The 19872-nt window shown below is 34.4% G+C and overlaps 1 protein-coding gene across 1 annotated transcript in view; it reads right to left on the reverse strand.

Moving 5' to 3' along the window:
• The window catches only part of Lrrk2 (leucine rich repeat kinase 2), a 127913-nt gene that overhangs the window by 91282 nt on the left and 16759 nt on the right, over positions 1-19872 (reverse strand). The window contains exons 8-14 of the mRNA XM_026408515.2: positions 13831-13950; positions 13138-13274; positions 12960-13039; positions 11539-11645; positions 7274-7403; positions 4954-5078; positions 1949-2055 (exon numbers count right to left, since the gene is read on the reverse strand). Of these exons, the coding sequence (XP_026264300.2) occupies positions 1949-2055; positions 4954-5078; positions 7274-7403; positions 11539-11645; positions 12960-13039; positions 13138-13274; positions 13831-13950 (806 nt within the window). The remainder of the gene's footprint in view (positions 1-1948; positions 2056-4953; positions 5079-7273; positions 7404-11538; positions 11646-12959; positions 13040-13137; positions 13275-13830; positions 13951-19872) is intronic.

Consider the following 19872-nt stretch of genomic DNA (forward strand, 5'->3'; position numbering starts at 1 on the left):
TTTATATATCTAATCACTGATTCACTTGAATAAATACTTTTCTTAGTTTCTGCTTTGTAGATGACAGTTGAATCTCAATTTTTACCTTATTTAGAATTCTGCTCTCTGGGTTTAGATTTAGCACTGATAGTTCATTTCATTATGTCTGCAATAATTGTATCTAAAACTTCCGATGCTCTGTAACTTTTACTCCGAATGAGACAAACAATCACAGAATTTCAGAGCTACAGAAGTGACTTGCTATCATCTTTTATAGTCTCTTTTCTCAGTCCTGGTGAAGGATCAGGGGAATAACATTGGAAAGGTTTTTGAAATAAAGTATCATCACTTTTATTTCCCCATGACCATAACTGTCCACCCCAAAGTAAAAGTCATCACTGAATGAGATACTGAGTACTATTACTCAGAGGTTGGCATTGGGGGAAAAAGCAGTCCTCAATCACTTCTCCTGGGATTTAGTAGAAGAACGTAAGGCTCAAAGCTGAGCGGCTTTCTCCACATCATAGTACTTGCAGGCTTTCTCTGACTCCCTCTACTAGAAATGTCTGGCTAACTGGAATCAGAGCTATCTGTAAAGCTTGTCTAGTGTCTCTGCTTCTACCAACATTAACCATGAATAAAACCACTTCCGCCTCCATGTTCATAGAATAGGTTCACAAAACTAGTACTGTTCATAAGTGCTAATATAGAACAAGTGGTTTTAAGTGTGGTTGTTACTCCCTCGGCCAGATTATGAGATCCACCACAGAATGACCCAATGCAAAATCACTTTTGTCTTCCCAATGCCTAAACCAATTCCTTCCTATAAATATGGAAAATACTTATTTTTCAATAAAAATTTCTGAATTAAACTTAACCCATTATACCATATATTCTTTCTATATTTAAGAATTTCATTAAAGTTTTGAGTACAAACAACTCACATATCACAGACAATTACAATATAAAGTTCAGTTTAAATTGAATTTTTAAAGGCAATATCTCTGGAAGTTACTCTAATTAATTCACAACATTTATCTAAATATAGCAAACTACAAGGAATCATTTCTATGAATTATTCTGAGTACTATCTTCCTTTCATAAAAACATTAACCCTAATCATTGTTTAAATGTTACTCATATCTTTATGAAGAACTAATTTATTGTATAGTAAACTTCCAAATTACCTCAATTCCGTCAGTACTTTTTTCCATTGCACAATATGAATGTAATTCCTCTCCTTTTTATACATAGTATTATTTGTTGATATTTGAACTATTATGTATAGCATAAATGAACATAAATATGTAAATACCTAAAAACAGGAAGAAACAAAGCACACCAAACCACTTCAGAGGTTATCTCCTCTGAAGAGAACAATGAAGTCTGGTTTCAAAGAAGATTTTAATGTTTTGCCTGGCTGAACCATTTACCATAAGACCATAAAAGAAGAGTGAACAGCCAGAGAGAAAAGAACAAAAACAGCAGCCATGATTCTCAGCATCACAGACGAAATTTACCTGCATATCTAAATTTTTGTTTGTCTTTCTGATTGAGCAAATTGTTACTAGCAATCAAAAGAAGTTTTTCAAGTCCATAGTTGACAATACACTTAACCTTAGCTGGACTGAGCTTAGTATTCATCTCATTGTCCTTCACATCTCTTATTTTATTTATTTATTTATTTATTTATTTATTATTTGGGGGGGGTTGTAGATGACCACAACATATTTATTTATTTATTTATTTTTAAGTGGTGCTGAGGATTGAACACATGTGAGGAGCAAACACTCTACCACTAAACTATAGCCCCAAACATCTTTATTGTCACCTTACGTACTAACCACATGACTTGCTACTATTATAATAAACAGAGGGTGGAAAACTTAAACTAACACAGTCCTCTAGATCCCAAAATTTAGCATTCTAGTTAACAGTATGAAGACAGAAAAACTTATATTCAACATACCCTGTTCAAAGCTGCTAGGACCAGTTTGTGAATATCATTCTTGAAACACTGTTTTTTAACCATATTTAGCTTATGCTGAGATTCATCACTGGATTCTTCTGGCATGCCTAAATGCAAGAACAAATAAATATACACACACTGAACAAATCACCACTTATTAAAAATTTTCATAATTTACTCAACATCATGTATGCTATACATTTTTCTAGTAAGTATTTCCTTATCAAAGCACTAACACCTTAAGGAATCTCTAAAAATATTTCATCATTAGATGTAAGATAAATACAATAAGTATGGACGTTTATTGAAATTAAAATAACAAGTAGTCGTGACAGAAAAATATTCTGTAGTAAACAATCTCTTTTTTGCAGGCGTAGGCTGTAGTTTAATATTTTGGAAGGTTTTTATGCAATAGTGGAGAACTTGAGAACATCTCAATGTTATTGGGACACAATATAAAAAGGTCAGATATGAAATGCAGCATACAATAAAAACAGCTGAATAATTATGAAAAAATAATTTAAGTTTCAGGATTATGATTGTAGAAAGCATGTCATTAATTTGAAGTCTTCTAAAGACTACACAAAGAAAGTTATTTAAAGAAAACATACTTCTTATTAAGCTACTTTATAGCTGAACTATTTCAAAACTGTTGAAAATAGCCAAAAAAATCAATTGTATATTATAATAGTAAAATTATAATGAAAGAATATTTCCCAAATCTTAATATAATTATTAATTAAGAATTAATCATAAGTGTTCAATTTTATAATTTGTTGAGTAAATAAATTATAAATTAATTTAGAATTTTATAAATGACTGCATGTAGCTTTTCTTTTGCCTACTAGATATTTGAATGCCAACAATATGCCTGGGATTTTGCTATATGCTGAGAATACCACAATAAAGAAGGCAGGCTGGGTTCCCACCCTCCTGGAACTTTATTTCTTCCTTTAAATTTTGTTACAACAGGGTCTGACATTCACTATAGCTCCATGTAAGGGGAAAGTCCCTTAAACTCCCTATGTCTCATTTTCAGTGACTGAGACCATGTAAAAGTAATACACAACTTTGTTATTAAAGAAATCTGGATATCGTCTATTTCATCAATAAATATCCTAGATACCTTACAAGGACATCAACTTAACCTATTGAAACCAATGTTACATTCAATCTCAGCACTACCAAAGTACAGATACCATAGTCACTCCTCTATATGTAGACTGATATAGTGCATGTTAAGTTGTGCTATGCTACAGCATGGTATGGTGGTGTAATACGGCAACACAGAGCACAGCAGATACTTCAGCCTCTACCTAAAGGGCAAATACTTACATACTGGTACATTTATAAAATGTATCTATTAAAATATATTTCATACATAAATTAGAGCCCTAAAGTAATTATTTTCAAGACTACCCTGAATCATCCCAATGATTATTGACTAACAATGCTGCTTCAGGGTCAATTTGCAATCAATGGAAGAAAAAACATTGTATCCAAAACTTGTTATTTGACTAATTAAAAGACCATTATTTCATTAACAGACTTGATTCTGCATGTCTTTTGTTTATCTTCACAATTCCAACCCATGGCCTCAGAGGAATGAAGTTGACACCTTTAATGATAACAAAAAGGGGGTAGTGGTTGTTTTACTCTAATCCATAAACAAATTTTTAAAAAGTCATAATAGTATATAAGTAAAATTATGTTTGTCAAAATAATATGTCCTCATGTTTAGTAGTCACAATGTCAAATAAAACACCTAATCATCTCTTAAATCCATCCTGTCTTTCCACTGCCCCTTCATCCACTTAACTAGCAACAACCTCCAGCCTAAATCCCCTACTTAGTCTCTCTCCCTGCCAATCACCCTTTACACCATAGTGCTATTGCTGAAAATTGCAAATGTGGCCACTACACTGCAAATTTTAAGCACCTTTCATAAATTTGAACTTTCATAAAGGAGCACAAATTTCTCAGCAATGCATTCAACACCCCTCATTTCAGGCCTCCTTCTGTTTGTCCACACTGATACCCAAGCACTCCTCTATTCATTCTCCTCACTCATCCCAAACCAAGTGAACTTTCTCCTGCTTCAAAAGTCATCTAATCCTTTCTAACAGGCCAGCACTCAATTTCAACTATCAAAATCACCCTTCAATTTCAAGTATCAAAATCTCTAACCTACTTTTTTGGATACATTATATATAACTCCATCAATAGTCTTTTAATCTTTCACCTATTTATCTATGATAGATCTCACACTGTCTTGTGATTATTTACAAGCTCTATCTATTTCTGATCTCCTATAATACCACAGCACGCTTTTCTTTCATTCATCTTTTGAACCACAACAACATCATCAGAGTGTTCAGAATATAAACATGTGCTGAAAGAATGCAGGAGCAGGTGTCTTCAACTGGGCTTTGCAGGACAAATAACAATAGATATAAGTAGGGGGTAAAGGGGACAGAGGGTAGAAGCCACTAGGGTTGATGAGTGAAAGTGACATGGGTATATTGCAGAAAAATTAATTTAACACAGAGGAAAAGAAGGACTGAAATAAAGTAAGAGAGGACTATGAAAGTTAGTTACTATTAGTTCAGACAAGTTTAAAAACGAGGCTCAAACTTGAACTTGGATGATGGCAAGAGAAATAGAAAAGAAATATCAGAGATAACTACCCCTCTTAGAGATAGAAAGCTCCACGTTTTTCTGAGGCCACAGCTCAGTTGTAGAGCACCTGTCAAGCATGTGAGAAGCCCTGGGTTCAATCCACAACATTACCAAAAAAAGGAAGAAAGAAACACCAACAATAAATTTTAAAAAAGGTTTTCTTATAAATTATCCTACCTGGCTCTTCTTCTACATTATTATTATCCTTTATTTTTATTTTTGGTTGGCAGAAAATCATCCTTTAACTTTTGCCTAGAAGGTTGAGGTTTCATGAAAAGACCCTATTGAAACTGGTGTCTCTTCCCACAATCACTTCTGTAACTTACCAGGCACTATAAAATGTAAAATAGCTCGAAGTGCCTCCAGCTGCACTGATAATGATGTCTCATGACTTTTCATAACTGTTATTATTTTGGGGACCACTGCCGCCATTGTATCCAGTGAAGTGTTACTGGAGAAATAAAATTGACATGTTTACTAGAAATACAATCTGATTCAATTTTACAAACACTAAATTGAAACAAAGGCAGAAAAACAGAATCAATATATTTTACAGGAAAGACTATCTAAAGATTACTTGAATTCAGTGATGTGAGCATACATAATTCAATTGAACAGTGTTCAATTAAATACTGTCCTTAAGAAGTAGAATTCACAATAACCCATGAATTTTTTACTTAGTTTCATAAAATTCACACCTTTCTTCTGATCTACATCTGGGTCACTATCAATAACCCTAAAATGAAAGTGTTATTACCCCTATTTTCCAAATAAAGAATTTAGGTGGCTAGATATTAAACTAGAAAGTAACAGAGTCTAGCCAGTACTCAGTCTTGTCTGATCCTATGAGACTTTTCCATCATACCAAGTTGCTTCTTCCATATTTAACAACACTGGAATTTTTAGCTGGTGTTCATAATTAATTTTAGTTTATATTAATGTCTTGGTTTCTTTAAAGTATTTACATATTTCTTCTTCACCAATGAGCAAATGTCACTTGACTAGATCTCAGTAGGTACTTTGAAGTTTCATAAGGCTCTCTGCTTTGCATGTGCCAGGTTAACTGAAACTCATGAGTATCAAACCATGTCCTTACTTGGCACGATTCCACTGTCACTGAGATATATTCCCTCTCTTTCATCTTAAAGTTTCACTTAGAAAGCATCCCTTCTTTGGAGCCTTCCCTTCTTTGGTAATGCTAGCTGGGTTCCTTCGCTCTTACACACCTGTCTTCTATACCTCTGTTTTTGCAGTAGTATCACACTAAAATGTAATCCTCTCCTTGCATATCAATCTCCCCAGTTAAACAGTGTTTTAGGAGGCAGCATATTGTCATAGTTAACTTCAAATCTCCAGGACTGGAACTCTATGCATTTTCCATATGAAAAAAACAGAAACATGATTTGGCTTGCTCAGAATCCATATAATCCTAAACCAGGGGGGTGCCTATCTTATAAAGGTTTTTGCCCCATTTAGGAACGTTCACACACTTCTAGTGCCATAAAAATCAACACTTGCAAAAAGATTTTAATTTAAGTGTTTAAAAACAACATTATAATAATGGAAATATGCACAATTAAGTATAGTAGCTGGACTTGTGTTAAAAAAAAAGATAACTCCAATTCTTGTAAGTCTTATATATATGTTCTTACATACAGTTTATCATGCTATATGCACTTCATTTATTCACACTAATTAGAGCATTCATAATAGTTATGATTTACTGAGTGTCTGAAATGCATAAAGCATTATTTTAATCTTTTTATAAAATCAATTTATCTAATCCTTACATTATAAGCAACTTACAAGGTTGTTATTATGATCCCTTTTTATAGATGAGGAACCTGAAATTTAGCAATCAAATAGTTGGCTCAAATTAGTGGCAAAGACAAGCAAATCAGTTTTTACTGAAATATCTGTGTCATTTACTTCTTTTACATATAACAGTTTCCTATACAGATATTTTTTTCATTTGGAATTTACTCAGAAAATGGCAAAATTATCTTATGCTTTTTAGCTTAATAAAATATAAAAAAAAACCACTGAGCATCTTCTGCAGTGGGAATCTCTGCATGTAATTCAGATTTAGTGTTCTAAAACATTTTTTTTTTTCCTTTAAAGACAGAAGTTCCTCCCCCACATCAGTCATCCCAGATTAAAAAAAAAAAAAAAAAAAAAAATCTCTCTGCTGTACACTAACCAGACATAGTTTTAATATTACTGGACTTGATCTAGATGTGACTACAGCTTCCACAGCTTCAGAATGAAAGCAGGCAGATAAAATTTCATTCAAATGAAGGATGAAAAAGCAATAAATTAGAAGCTGCATCCTGATTTTTTCCTTTTGCATCTTTTACAATTATGCAATAATTTGAACAACTGTTTTAAATTGTGCTGAAAAGTTACCATTTTTCAAAGCATAGTCAACACCAAGTATGAAGCACAAAAACAAAGCACATCTCAACAATCTCTGCCATTCCTTTCAATATTCAAAGAAGTATCTAATAGTAGTAATGTGATATTGAAAAAAGGTTTATCTTCAGTGTCTTATGTTTTTCTTTTCATTTTTAGGGAGATGCTTGAAATAATAATATTCTGCCTAGTTCAATACTATATGTACTTCACAAGTTCACAAATCTATATTACCTTCCTTCAAAAAGATGATTTAGCATTTTACAGCCACTTTCAGCCACTTCTGGAGAATGTGTATGCTTCTGCATTAACTCCAAAACATTCAGGTATATTCCTTTTGACAACAGGATTTTTCTAAAATTAACTGCAAGATATTTGAAGGTTACTCATAGAAATGAAAGCACATATTCATAAATTTATAATAAGGTATGTAATATTAAAATTGTCCAGATTCCTAGAAAAGCAAATACAAGAGCATATATAACTGATATTTCATTCAAAATGTAAAGATAATTGATGTCTTATTTCTTTAAAATATATACCATTCATTCTACTTTATAACACATTTACTATTTGTTAAGGTGGGATTTTTTTCTTTTGTGTTTGTTATTTTGTTTTGTACTAGAGATTGAACCCAGGGTGCTCAACCACAGGAGCTACAGTCCCAGCACTTTTTATCTGAGACAGGTAAGTTGCTAAGGCTAGATAGACTGGAACTTGAGATTCTCCTGCCTAAGCTTACTGAGTCACTGAGATTACAGACACATGCAACCATGCTCAGTTTTGTTAATGTTTTGATTTAAAAATTGGTACTCACAGAGTAGACCTATTCCAATGTAATCACCACTTCCCAGTCCATGTGAAAGGAACACCTTGCAGAAAAATACTTAAATAACACTCTCCAAAATAAGAGAATCAAATTTCATTCTAATATTTAAAACAACTTTAGAAAATAATCATACTTCCACAGAACCAAGACTCACCAGGTATGCTAGACATAGTAAGCCGGGAATAGGTCACTGGTGTGAGGAGATATAACCATCCCCTCAGCTCTTGGTGGGAGGAGGGGCGGGGAGTCAGGGCCTAGAACCAGCCTAGGTTTCCTTGAGCTACTTTGTCCATTACTCAAGGGGACTATATGAATGTGTCATTTCTATGCATGCATCACATGTAAAGGGATATAAAACACCAACATGAAGCATAAATAATTACATTTATTTTCAGAAAGCAGTATCAAAACTTCAGAAATACATAGATCTGCTTAACAACTGATTGTACATGTACAATCAGTAGAAAATGAATATATTCCAGTAGTAATACCTAATATTACATAATATATTATCTAATAATTTTCTTCTTTGAAATAAACTTCATTCACTAAATACAAATCCATTGCCTTGAAGTTTTCATATAAGCATGAATTATCTTGAAGCCTCCGTATAAATATAAATTCCAACATTATACACTGTAATTTAACACTTTAGAAGTGGCAAAAAAAAAAAAAGGAAACTTAGAAAGCTTTGAGTTTTGTTTATAAAAGTGTTATCAATCTCATCCAGGGCAATTGCGCATACTTGTAATTCCATAATTCCGGTGGCCTAGGAGACGAGGCAGGAGGATTGCAAGTTCAAAGCCATCCTCAGCAAAAGCAAGGTGCTAAGCAACTCAGTGAGACCCTGTCTCTAAAGGAAATAAAAATAGGGCTGGGGGTGTCGCTCAGTAGTCAAGTGCCCCTGAGTTCAATCCCTGATACCCTCCCACACACACCAAAACAAAGATAGGACAAAACAGAATAGAAATTGAAATGATATACATATTAGGAAATACTGTCAAAACCTTAAAACTCAGACCTTCTGAAAACATTCAGAAAAATCACACATTAAAACATGGTAAGGACTGGATTACTTTGTTTGGTCACATCAGAAATTGCTGCAAACCCTCCCTGTTTACAGTGGCTAGTTTCTAACCAAGGACATATTTTAAAAGATAAAAGCTACTCTGGACCAGTGATTTATAAACCTTAGTATGCATCAGAATCCCCTGGAGGGCTGCTTGAAACACAAGCGGCTGTTTACCAACTCGGTAGAGGCTGTTTATGCCTCAGTAGATCTGTAGGGGGCCTTGGAACTCACATTGTTAATCAAGTTCCTGGGCAATACTGCCACTCACTCCATGGACCACACCTTAAGAACAACTGTCCTAGACAGTACCCAATGTGTGCCCCAGAAGTTGCAGACACAAGACCCGAGAGAAGAAACTTCATCAAAAAGTCACTTGAGAGTTTATAGGGCATTTACACATGTTATGTCATTTACCAGCCACCCACAGAATACTATTTGAACTCATCCACTGTATTTAAGCAGGAAATTATCTGCTTCAAAAGGAAAAACAAAATAAAGCAATCAGCAGCTTCCTGCAAGGCTGGATTCAACAGTCCCCTACTTCACTGGCTACCCAAGTACAATTGCATCTCCTCTGACTCCTAACATATCAAATCTTCCTTGCTACATATTTTTCTTAGCTGCCTCGTATCATGTATTTTAGCTAGTCTTATTATATATCTTCCCTATAGAGCTTCTACTCCACTAGGATTTCTATGGAATGGCACGTTTCAAGTCCCTGGAGGATTGTCTAGCACATGGAAGGAGTACAAAGAGTAACAATTAATCAATATGGAAAATATCACACAAGATATTGGAGCCTTGGCCAGTTCTTCTGATTGCCAATTCAGTCATTTTTCTAAGAAACTGTATCCAGTCCTACACTTCCAATATTCCCACGAGTCTTACCATGAGAAGTTGCCTGACGAAGTTGGTGAATGAGCTGCTCAAGTTCTTTCATAAAAGCAGAACACCAACGACAGTACAAAAGTAGATGAGGACAGCTTTTACATGGCACATGGCCAAGTACAAAGAAGGAAGGCACCAGAAAGAGAAGAGGACTGATTCAGAACCAATACACCAAGATTGGCTGAAACTCACTAATCCTCAGACCTTCTGTTCAGAAAGAGTCCAAATCTCACAAAATCATGGCTGCTTTGTTTACATCATAAAAGAGATTTCCAAGTGGTTAAGAATTACAGCACTCATAGGACAGTGTTGACATATATAAAACCTGTCCCCTGTCTAAGGAGAAGCACACAGAAGCAGCCCAGTCCACTCCTCATTTTCCAGAGTGAAATCCCTACCCAGGCCTCTCTAACTGCACAAAAGAATGTGCAATTTCCTCTCGGACACTCCTACTGATTCATCACGCCACCAGCAAGTCTGTCCGTCTCTCAGAGCCCTTGCCACGGCAAGCCTTTCATTAAAGCACCATTGGAGAGATGGGGTGAGAAAGGAGGAAAAGGAAGAAGAGATGATTTTCTTCTTGGTTTGACCTAACAGAATAAAGAAACACGCATGAGGTGGCTTCTTGATTTCCTTCATTCTACCCAGGCCCTCTACTAAAAGCTGCTGCTTACGCTGCTCTGTGACTCAGATTAATCTTTCAGTGTTTTGTTTCTTTTTTTTTTTTTCCTTCCTCTAAAAATATCTTGCAATTGCTGCCAAGTCCCAATGCCTTTATGATGAGTTTTCTCCTGAGGTTTTCTGGCAGTATTTCCTGTTTATGGGGGCAGGAATCTGAACAGCCTGAGCCATTATCTTAAACCTAAAGAGTCTTTCCTGGGGTACAGGAGCCATTTTTCTCTCCTTAATCATGGAAAGCTATAACACTTACAAGAATTACATGTAAAGGACCATTTTCAAGACAAACTGCAGCATAAACATTTCATACTGGACAACTTTACCAGATTTTAAAATGGTCAATATCTCTCCACCCAGTCACATTTCTATAAACTTAATTCTTAGAAAATACATGGACCAGGCTGAGGTTGTGGCTCAGTGGTAGAGCGCTTGCCTCGCACATGCAGGGCCCTGGTTTCGATCCTTAGCACCACATAAGAATAAATAAATAAAATAAAGTTATTTTAAAAAGAAAATAAACAGACCATTATACAAAGAAAAATGGGAGGAAAAAGCAATATTTTGGTGTTTTTAGTAGATTCCAAACATTCTCATTCAAAACTATAAAGTCCATTAATATGAGATAGATTCTTAAATAGACTATAGGCATAAGTTAGAAAACTATACAGCTATTAAAAATGATAATGAGAATATACATTTATCTACATGAAAAAGAAAAATATAAAATGTGGTTATAAAAGAGTATAACATGATTCAATTGCTGCAAAAAGTATGAAATATATTGTGTATATCATGTGTCAGTACATAGAGGTCCAGAAAAATATTCATTAAAATGTTTATTTTATTCTTTATCTTTTACCCACATATCAGTATGTCCAAATATCAGCTATATGTGTGTATATATATATATATATATATATATATATATATATATATATATAAACAAATTTGAATTTTTACAATATACAGCTTTTATAATAAAATAGACCACAAAATGTATTTTCATCTATTATACAATATGGTACACCTTACCATTTTGTTCTAAGAGAGTCGACAATGCATTTGCAGATGCCTGGAAAACTTCTTTTGATGAAGAATGCATGAGCATGGAGAGCATCACTTCCCTATGAGCTGGGAACCTTTCAAAAATTCAACCACAACATCATTGGTAACCTTTTCAGTAATGAGCTCAAATTTTCAATATCATCCAATAATGCTATCTACAAATAAGGGCATGAGATAATATTTTACATTACCTCCACTTGCAAGAAGGAATTATAGTTAAATAGCTTTCTTATGCCTCCTCCACTTACAAAAATGAATTATAAATAGCCCATTGAATATTAATAAATTAAATTTGTGTTTCTTCAAAAGCTGATAAGCAGAGAACAAATAAAAAAATAAAATAAAAACAAAAGCTGATAAGCAATAGAGAGAAAAAAGTCTCAGCAGAGACATACAGAGGTGATAGGAGGAAAAAGTTAAAGTAGGGAAAAGACAGTTTTGCCAACAAGAAAGGAAAAATTAAAAATTGTAAAGAAACAGAGCAGATTTTAGAGGTGTGGAATATAAATATATTTCTCTTAATAACATACTTATTTTAAAGTCCTCCTATGAATATTAAAAAATAAGTGTGTTAGGAACTAAAATTTACAAACTGCAATTTGAATTCTGCCTTAACCACGACTGTTCAACATGGGATGATTTGCATGCTAGTTTGAGAATTCCCATTTCTTTTCAGAAAGGAAATGTTTGATTCAATAGCATCTGTGTCATTATCTTGAATTCCCTTCTTATTGGCAGTGGATTTTTATACAAAGAGGTTATCAGGATTTCAGATGCAAAATATGACTATTGCAGTTTCCAAAGTTTTTGCTATTTTAAAACCCAAAGGAAACCCAGAGCAAAGAGCAGAGCATAAGCAGCAGCCATAGCGCGCAAAGGCTGGTGAGGTTAGCACAGCCTTCCCTTGAGCCCTCAAGAAGGGCCAGCTTCATGTTGCCATGGAAAGAGAAGCCGATCGGCACGGACATGGGAAGTGAGCATGAGAAGATCTCTGACCAAATCTAATCCTGATGCTGACAACCTGCTGACTCGTCTCTCTCCACAGAGCCACAGATGGCTCTGTGACTTCTATCTTCTGAAATGAATCAATGTGGCATTTTTACATGATTAACCAGAAAACTGAAGGATCCTTCGTCCATGATTCACAAATGACGGAATAACTCTGGATTCCAAATCCCTTAGTAATAACTCTTACATGTACCACCTTTTCTGACTATGGAAGGCCATGAGATCAAAATACCAGATACCCACCACTAACATGCAGCGATACTTAAGACACACATGCCCACATTAAAAATATTCCTACCACGGAGAGTTATGGTTAAGGTATCTTATATGCATTGATTAAAAATATAACTGAAATTTTCTATAAATGCAGAACTACTGACTGGCCATCTTCATCTCCAATCTTCTCATGTAAACTGTTTTGGTACATAAGGAGATTATTTAGTGCCCAGCAGGCGGCCTCCTGGATTTGGGGAAGGAAAAAAAAAAAAGAAACTCATCAAAATATAAATTATCAAAAAACACAATTTTGTATAAGTATGATATTTGTGAGAACCCAACCTGCACATGTTTGTTCTTCCTATGCCACGTTAAGGCTCGGTAACAGGCTTCCAGCCAGAACCATTTATCTTCTCCCTCCTCTTCATCATTGTCCAGATTCCTTTCTTCTAAGTCTTGATTTAAGAAAATGGTCTCAGCTTGAAAAAATTTTAAAAATAATATATGTATTTCATGTGCATAAAATTCAATGACAGTATGAATAACCAAATTGAAGTCCATACTTTGAAACGTTGACAACAGAGAGAGATGTTCTTCAGTGGCAGCCTTTGTTAAACATAAAGCACTTTTTAAAATATTACACACCTTAGAACACTGCCATCCCACATACATAGATGAAAACATGAGGAAGTGGTTACCATAAAATCCAATAGAGTAGAAATAAAGTAGAGGAGGATTATTTAAGATTAGCCACATAATCAAACAACACCCCTGTATAAATTAAGACACCTAGTTGATGAGCACAGAAAAGCATTTAATGCTTTCTCCTCTGTGTGTGGTCCTCTGACCATTGTGATCAACATTATAATGTCAACAGTCAACCTCAGATGCACCCATGAGAATTTCCTTTTGGGGGGTGGGGTGGCAGCTCAGTGGTAGAGCGCTTGCCTAGTGTGCACAAGGCCCTGGATTTGATCTCCAGCACTGAAGAGGAAAAGGGAAAAAATAAAATTTCCTTTTGGTAAAGTTACTTACTGAGAAGTGCTAAGCAGCTGAGTGCTGAGATCTGTAATGCTGCGTTCTTTGGATACCGCTGCACAGCTTTCACCACAAACTCGTGCACCTCGTTTAATACCAGGATATTAAAAAAATTACCTACAAGTTAAATGACACATTAGCTAAATTCTCATCCATGGAACTTAAATTGCCTTATACAATATAACAGAATGCAAATCAATAAGTTTAAGTAGTGATGAATGTATTAATGCCATTAAGAAACTTAATATGATTGAGAAAAGGGCTGAAAAAAATTGTATGTGGTCATTTAATTATCTTGGATAATGGAAGTAACTGAGCAAAAAATAATGATGCAAAAGTTTGGTTTATGATATATTTGTGTTCTTGGACTCGTCCCATCATCAGCACCTAAAAACAAGATGTCCATTATATACTGCACTACAATATTCATTGTACAATCTTCCTGTCTTCTAAAAGAGAGAAGTAAAAAAAAAAAAAAAAAAAAAAAAAAAAGAAAGAAAAGAAACTCTCCCTCTTCATTAAATTATTTTATAAAATACCCTCACCTGAAGGGATACTGCTCAGAAAAAACATTGGCACACTTACCACTACTTGATCTCATCTATGATCATCTTTGAAAACAAAACATAAATTATTTCATCACCTCTAACTCACCCATTCTAAGAAATTTAACAAAACATCCAAAAAATATAAGTTCTTAGGATGATAGAATTTATGTTGTATTCCAAAAACATGTGACTTTTTGTTTCTCTTGTCATTCACTAACAACCAGGAGTACTATTTATCTGTAAGTACAATTCAATGATCCCTGAGACACAATGCAAAATGGAAAAGACCCTGTGTGAGGAAAAAACCCGAAATCTAAACTAAATGTCAATCAATGGCCTCAGAATCAGAAGGCAGTTCAACCCGGGAATAGCTCCCCCATCAAGACTTTCCTATGTAAGTCTCTTGTCCACATTCATTCACTAAGCACACATACCCCAGTCCTCAGTGATCCTGAGCCTTGGGGAGTCATTTCAGAAAGATTCTCTTCTACTTTTACCAGCTTGTCTAAACTTGGGTTGTTTCCATCAGCTGTTTTCCCCTGTTATTATGGCCATGTCACTGCCAGCAGATGCTTGACCATGGGCCAACTGTGTAGCTCTGGGCAAATACCAGTAAGATGGGCCTTACTGATGATGAGACAACGTAAATGGAAAAGCATGAAAAACTGCATAAGGCCCTTAAATACATCAAACCCATAATTAGATGAAATAATTTGAAAAAAAAATGTTAAATATATGTAGACTTTGGATTTTTATTGTAATCATGAAGAAAAAGTTTTATTCAGCTTCTTTTGAAACAGTATCAGGAATAATAAGGCCTCTAGTTACTAAATGAAACAAATAATCTCTTAGTGAAAGTCAAAAAACACCCTTATCTGACAGGAGCAATGGCACATGCCTATAATCCAGCAGCTCGGGTGACTGAGGCAGGAAGACTATGAGTTCAAAGCCAGCCTCAGCAAAAAGCAAGGCACTAAGCAACTCAATAAGATCCTGTCTCTAAATAAAATACAAAGAAATAAAACTGGAGATGTGGCTCACTGGTCAAGTGCACCTGAATTCAATCTCTAGTACCACTCACCCACCCACCCTCCCAAATCACCCTTAAGATCAATTTGATGGCTTTTTATTTTTTAAAAACAAATTAAAGAATAATATAAAAATTGAATATGACATGTACATTCTTTAGTTTATTTAATTCAAATAATATAATAATTATTGATTATTATATTATTTATTACATTATTGGAATTATTGCCAATAATTCCAATAATATAATAAATAACCAAGAATTTTAATATTTTTGTTGATGCATTTCAATTATTCAAAATGGTGGGATTCATCTTGGCATATTAACATATATATAAAAACACAATCTGATCAATTTCACTCCCTAATACTACCCCTCCCCTACTCTCCCTCCTGGATCCCCTCTGCCCCACCCCTTCTCTCTACCCTTATATTTTCATGGTGTTCCTTTTTTTTCCCCTCTAGGTTTCAAATACAATGGGAAACAATACTTTTCTGAGTCTGGCTTATTTCACTCAAAATTATGGTTCCTAGTTTTACCTACTTTCCTGCAAATGATGTAACTTTGTTCTTCATAATCAAGTAAAACTCCAGGATTACATGGTCTACATTTTATTTATCCATTCATCTAGGCAATTGACACTTAGGATGATTCCATAAATTGTTTATTGTGAATTAAGCTGTGATAAACATGGGTATGAATCTATCTCTACAGTATACTGACTTTAATTCTTATGGTTAAATACCAGAGAGTACTATAGCTGGGTCATACAGTAGCTGTATCTTTAATTTCTTGAGGACCCTTCATATTTGTTTTTATAGCAATTGTACTATCCTGCCAACAGTATATAAGAATTCCCTCCCACCTACCCACCCCCAAACCATCCTCTGGCCATCATACACCTTTTTAGGAGTCAAGTATCATTTCCCTAAGCTTGAAAACAAAACCACTTCTTCCTCTTGCTCATTTCAAGAGATAAAAGTGAACTCACACTTTTAATGTAACATTTGCAGGTTGAAACTTGACTGTGGAAAGTTATAAAACATATAATACAACTAAACTTTAGTGTACTGCTGTAACAGCTAGTTTTAAGAAATAAACTTTTGAGTTAGGTGAAAATGCTCACAGATATCAGCCAGTTTGTACAACTGTGTTCCTTCATGAAAATATAATATTTTAAGCTAGTGAATGGCTGCTACACTTTAGAAGGAATTTTTTGTTGTTGTTGTTTTAAATTTTTTAATTTAAACTCAATCTATGATTAACTAAAACAATGAAGATTATAATACTTATGGGGTACCAAGTGATATTTTAAAATATGTAGACATTGGATAATATTTAATAAATCAGAGTCAACCTATGTGTCTCCTCAAACATGTATCATTTCCTTATGGTGAAAATATCTGAACCCATTTCCTCTAACTTTTTGAAGTACACAGGATATTATCATTATGTGCAATCAACCCACTGTGCAGTAGCACACCAGAACTTCTCTTTGCCATCTAACTTAGTGCCATCTGTGGCAAGCAAATGCACAAGCTAGAATAGCCCTGCAGAAAAGATGGTTGCTGGAACCACAATTCCTCATTTCTTCCATTCTCCTACTCTCCCACTCACTAGTAACCACAGAAGGCATGCAAAAATTTCAGCCTGATTTCACTCTTTACTGGCTACATGATCTCAGATTAGATTCAAAGACTTGCTGAACCACAGGTGCGTATAAATGTGGAGCATCCTAGCATCCCATCTCCTAGGATTGTTTCTTGAATTAAAAAAAAAAAAAATTACATGTATTAAACTACTTTGGAAGCTCTGAAAGAAATGGATAAATATTAAGACATCTTCATTGTATCTTATAGTTTTTTATAAAATAGCATTAAATAAATGCTTATTTATCACTGAAATACCAAACTAAAGGGTTACATATGAAACAGAATTCAATCTTTAAACATTCCCTTTCACTCAGTCTATCTCCAATGTCAAAATCAATTTCTAAATTATACAAAGGATATAATCATAGCTCCAGAAGTGAAAATTTAAGTTGCTATAATAAAATAATGAAAATTAGTTTTTTCAAATAAATTATGAATTCTTTCCCAAAGCTGTAGTGATTAAAAGCTAAATGCCTATATAATAATCCTGATTTTGCACAAAATCGTTTTGAGAAAAGGTCATCAGAACCAATTTCCAGCAGTAGATAATTCTACCTTATTATTTACCAACCACCCACTTTTTAATGCAAAATTCTATTCACAAAAATACTAAGGAAATCTCCAAGGTGTTTGTGTGTTGGGGTGAAAGATGGTGGACAAGTAGAGAGGAGGAGTTCAAAAAGGAGTTGAAACAAGAACCATGAGCAGCAAGCAAATGCGTGAGCTAGAAGCCCTGTGGGAAATATGGATTCTGGCACTGCAATGGATGGACAAGCCTCAAATTTGGTCCAAGGTAAGACAGCACAGCCAGAATCTCCTGTATTAAGCCTGGCTCTTAACCAGAAAATAGCATGCATTCTTTTTTTTTAAAAAAAAAATTGTTTTTGTTAGTTTTGTTTTGTTTTGTTTTGTTCTTCTTTTTGGTGGTGGAGATTGACATCAGGGCCTCTTGCATGCTAAACAGGTGCTTCATACTGAGCTACACCCAAGCCCTAGAAGAAAATGTCTTAACTTGATTAAATCTATCTGTCATAAAACAAGGTTTAAAAACTTTTTAAAAAGTAGCCTAGCACAGTGGCTCATGCCTGTGATCCCAGTGGCTCTGGAAGCTGAGGCAGGAGGATCACAAGTTCAAAACCAGCTTCAGCAAAAATAAAGTGCTAAGCAACTTAGTGAGACCCTGTCTCTAAAGAAAAACACAAAGTTGGACTGGGGATGTGGCTCAGTGGTCAAGTGCCCCTGAGTTCACTCCCCAGTACCTCCCCCAAAAAGTAAAAAAGTAAACTTTGTAAGGCATTATTCTGAATGACAGAATATTAGAAACTTTCTCCTTAAAATCAAAAGCAAGATGAGGATACCTACCATCACTGCCTCCAGTTAATACCATACAAGTGGTTTGAGTATTGAAAGAAGACAGGAAATGAAAATAAAGACATACATAATGAGTGGGAAGAAAGAACTCAGACCATTATCATTCACAAATTATAAAACTGCTATATAGACAACCTAAGAACATTTACAAACAAGTTATCAGAATCAATAAGAGTTAGAAAGGCAGGTAGGATCAATATACAAAGAATCACTTCCCTTTCTTCAAGCAAATACAATTCAGAAAGATAATTTTAAAAGAAAAACCACTTATAAAAATAGCAAAATGTAAGGTACCTAAATATAACTAAGACAAGCCTGGAAGAAATTACAATGTAAGGATGTCAGTTATTCTTAAATTGATCCATACTTTTGGTGCAATTCCAATCAAAATCCCCTTAGAATTTTGAACTGGATAAATTGATTCTAAAATTTGTACAGAGAGAAAATGTCAATATGTGCATCCAAAAGAATGTGTGGTGATGTGACCCTTTTGTCAGAGTTCAGGTCTTATAAAGCTACAGTAATTTAAGCCATGTAATATCGATCCAGACAGATCTACTTAGCCAGTGCAACATTACAGCAGGAACAGAAACATATATATACCATCTGTGTGCCACACCACAGGGAAATAGTGAGCCCTATGCTACACTGTGCTGAGATGATGACCAGCTCTCCATATTAAAACAAGAAAAAAGGGGAATTGAATTTTTGCAAGAAAACAATTACAATCCTCCAACATTTTAATGAGAAAAGTTTAGGGAAAATATTGAATATATTGATTAGCTTGAGGAAAAGTTGCTTTGTGACTTATCCTCTTTTTTCAAGAAGATACACGAAAGAGGATAAGTCACAAAGCAATTAATTATTAAATTTATACTAAAAAACCACTATAAAGATGGTGAAAAGATAAGCCACAAATTAAGAGAAAATATTTCCAATACATATAATCAACAATCAAAACGTAATCCAGAATCTGTGAATCAATTTTTTTTAAAAAAACTGTCCTATGAAAAATCAAAAAAAAAAAAATGTCAGGTGTGGTGGTGCACACCTGTTACACCAGAAGTTCAGGAGGCTAAGGCAGGATTGCAAGTTCAAAGCCAGCTTCAGCAACTTAAGAAGACCCTGTCTCAAAATCAAAATGGCTAGGAATGTGGTTCAGAGGTTAAGCACCCCTGGGGCACCCCTGGGTTCAATCTCTAGCACACATACAAAAAAAAAAATAAAAGAATAAAAAATAGATTTCATATTTCACAAAGTAGGAAGAAGCATCTAGACAGCAAAGAAATATTTGAAAAAAATATTTGCCCTATATTTTCATAAAACAAAAAAAATCCAGACATCCATAGATGGAAAAATGGAAAAATGAATTATGGTATGTACACATAATAGAATACCACATACAACTACATGAAAAATATTTATGATTCTTATAAAA

The sequence above is a fragment of the Urocitellus parryii genome, chromosome 5, assembly GCF_045843805.1.
Source record: "Urocitellus parryii isolate mUroPar1 chromosome 5, mUroPar1.hap1, whole genome shotgun sequence".
NCBI lineage: Eukaryota > Metazoa > Chordata > Mammalia > Rodentia > Sciuridae > Urocitellus > Urocitellus parryii.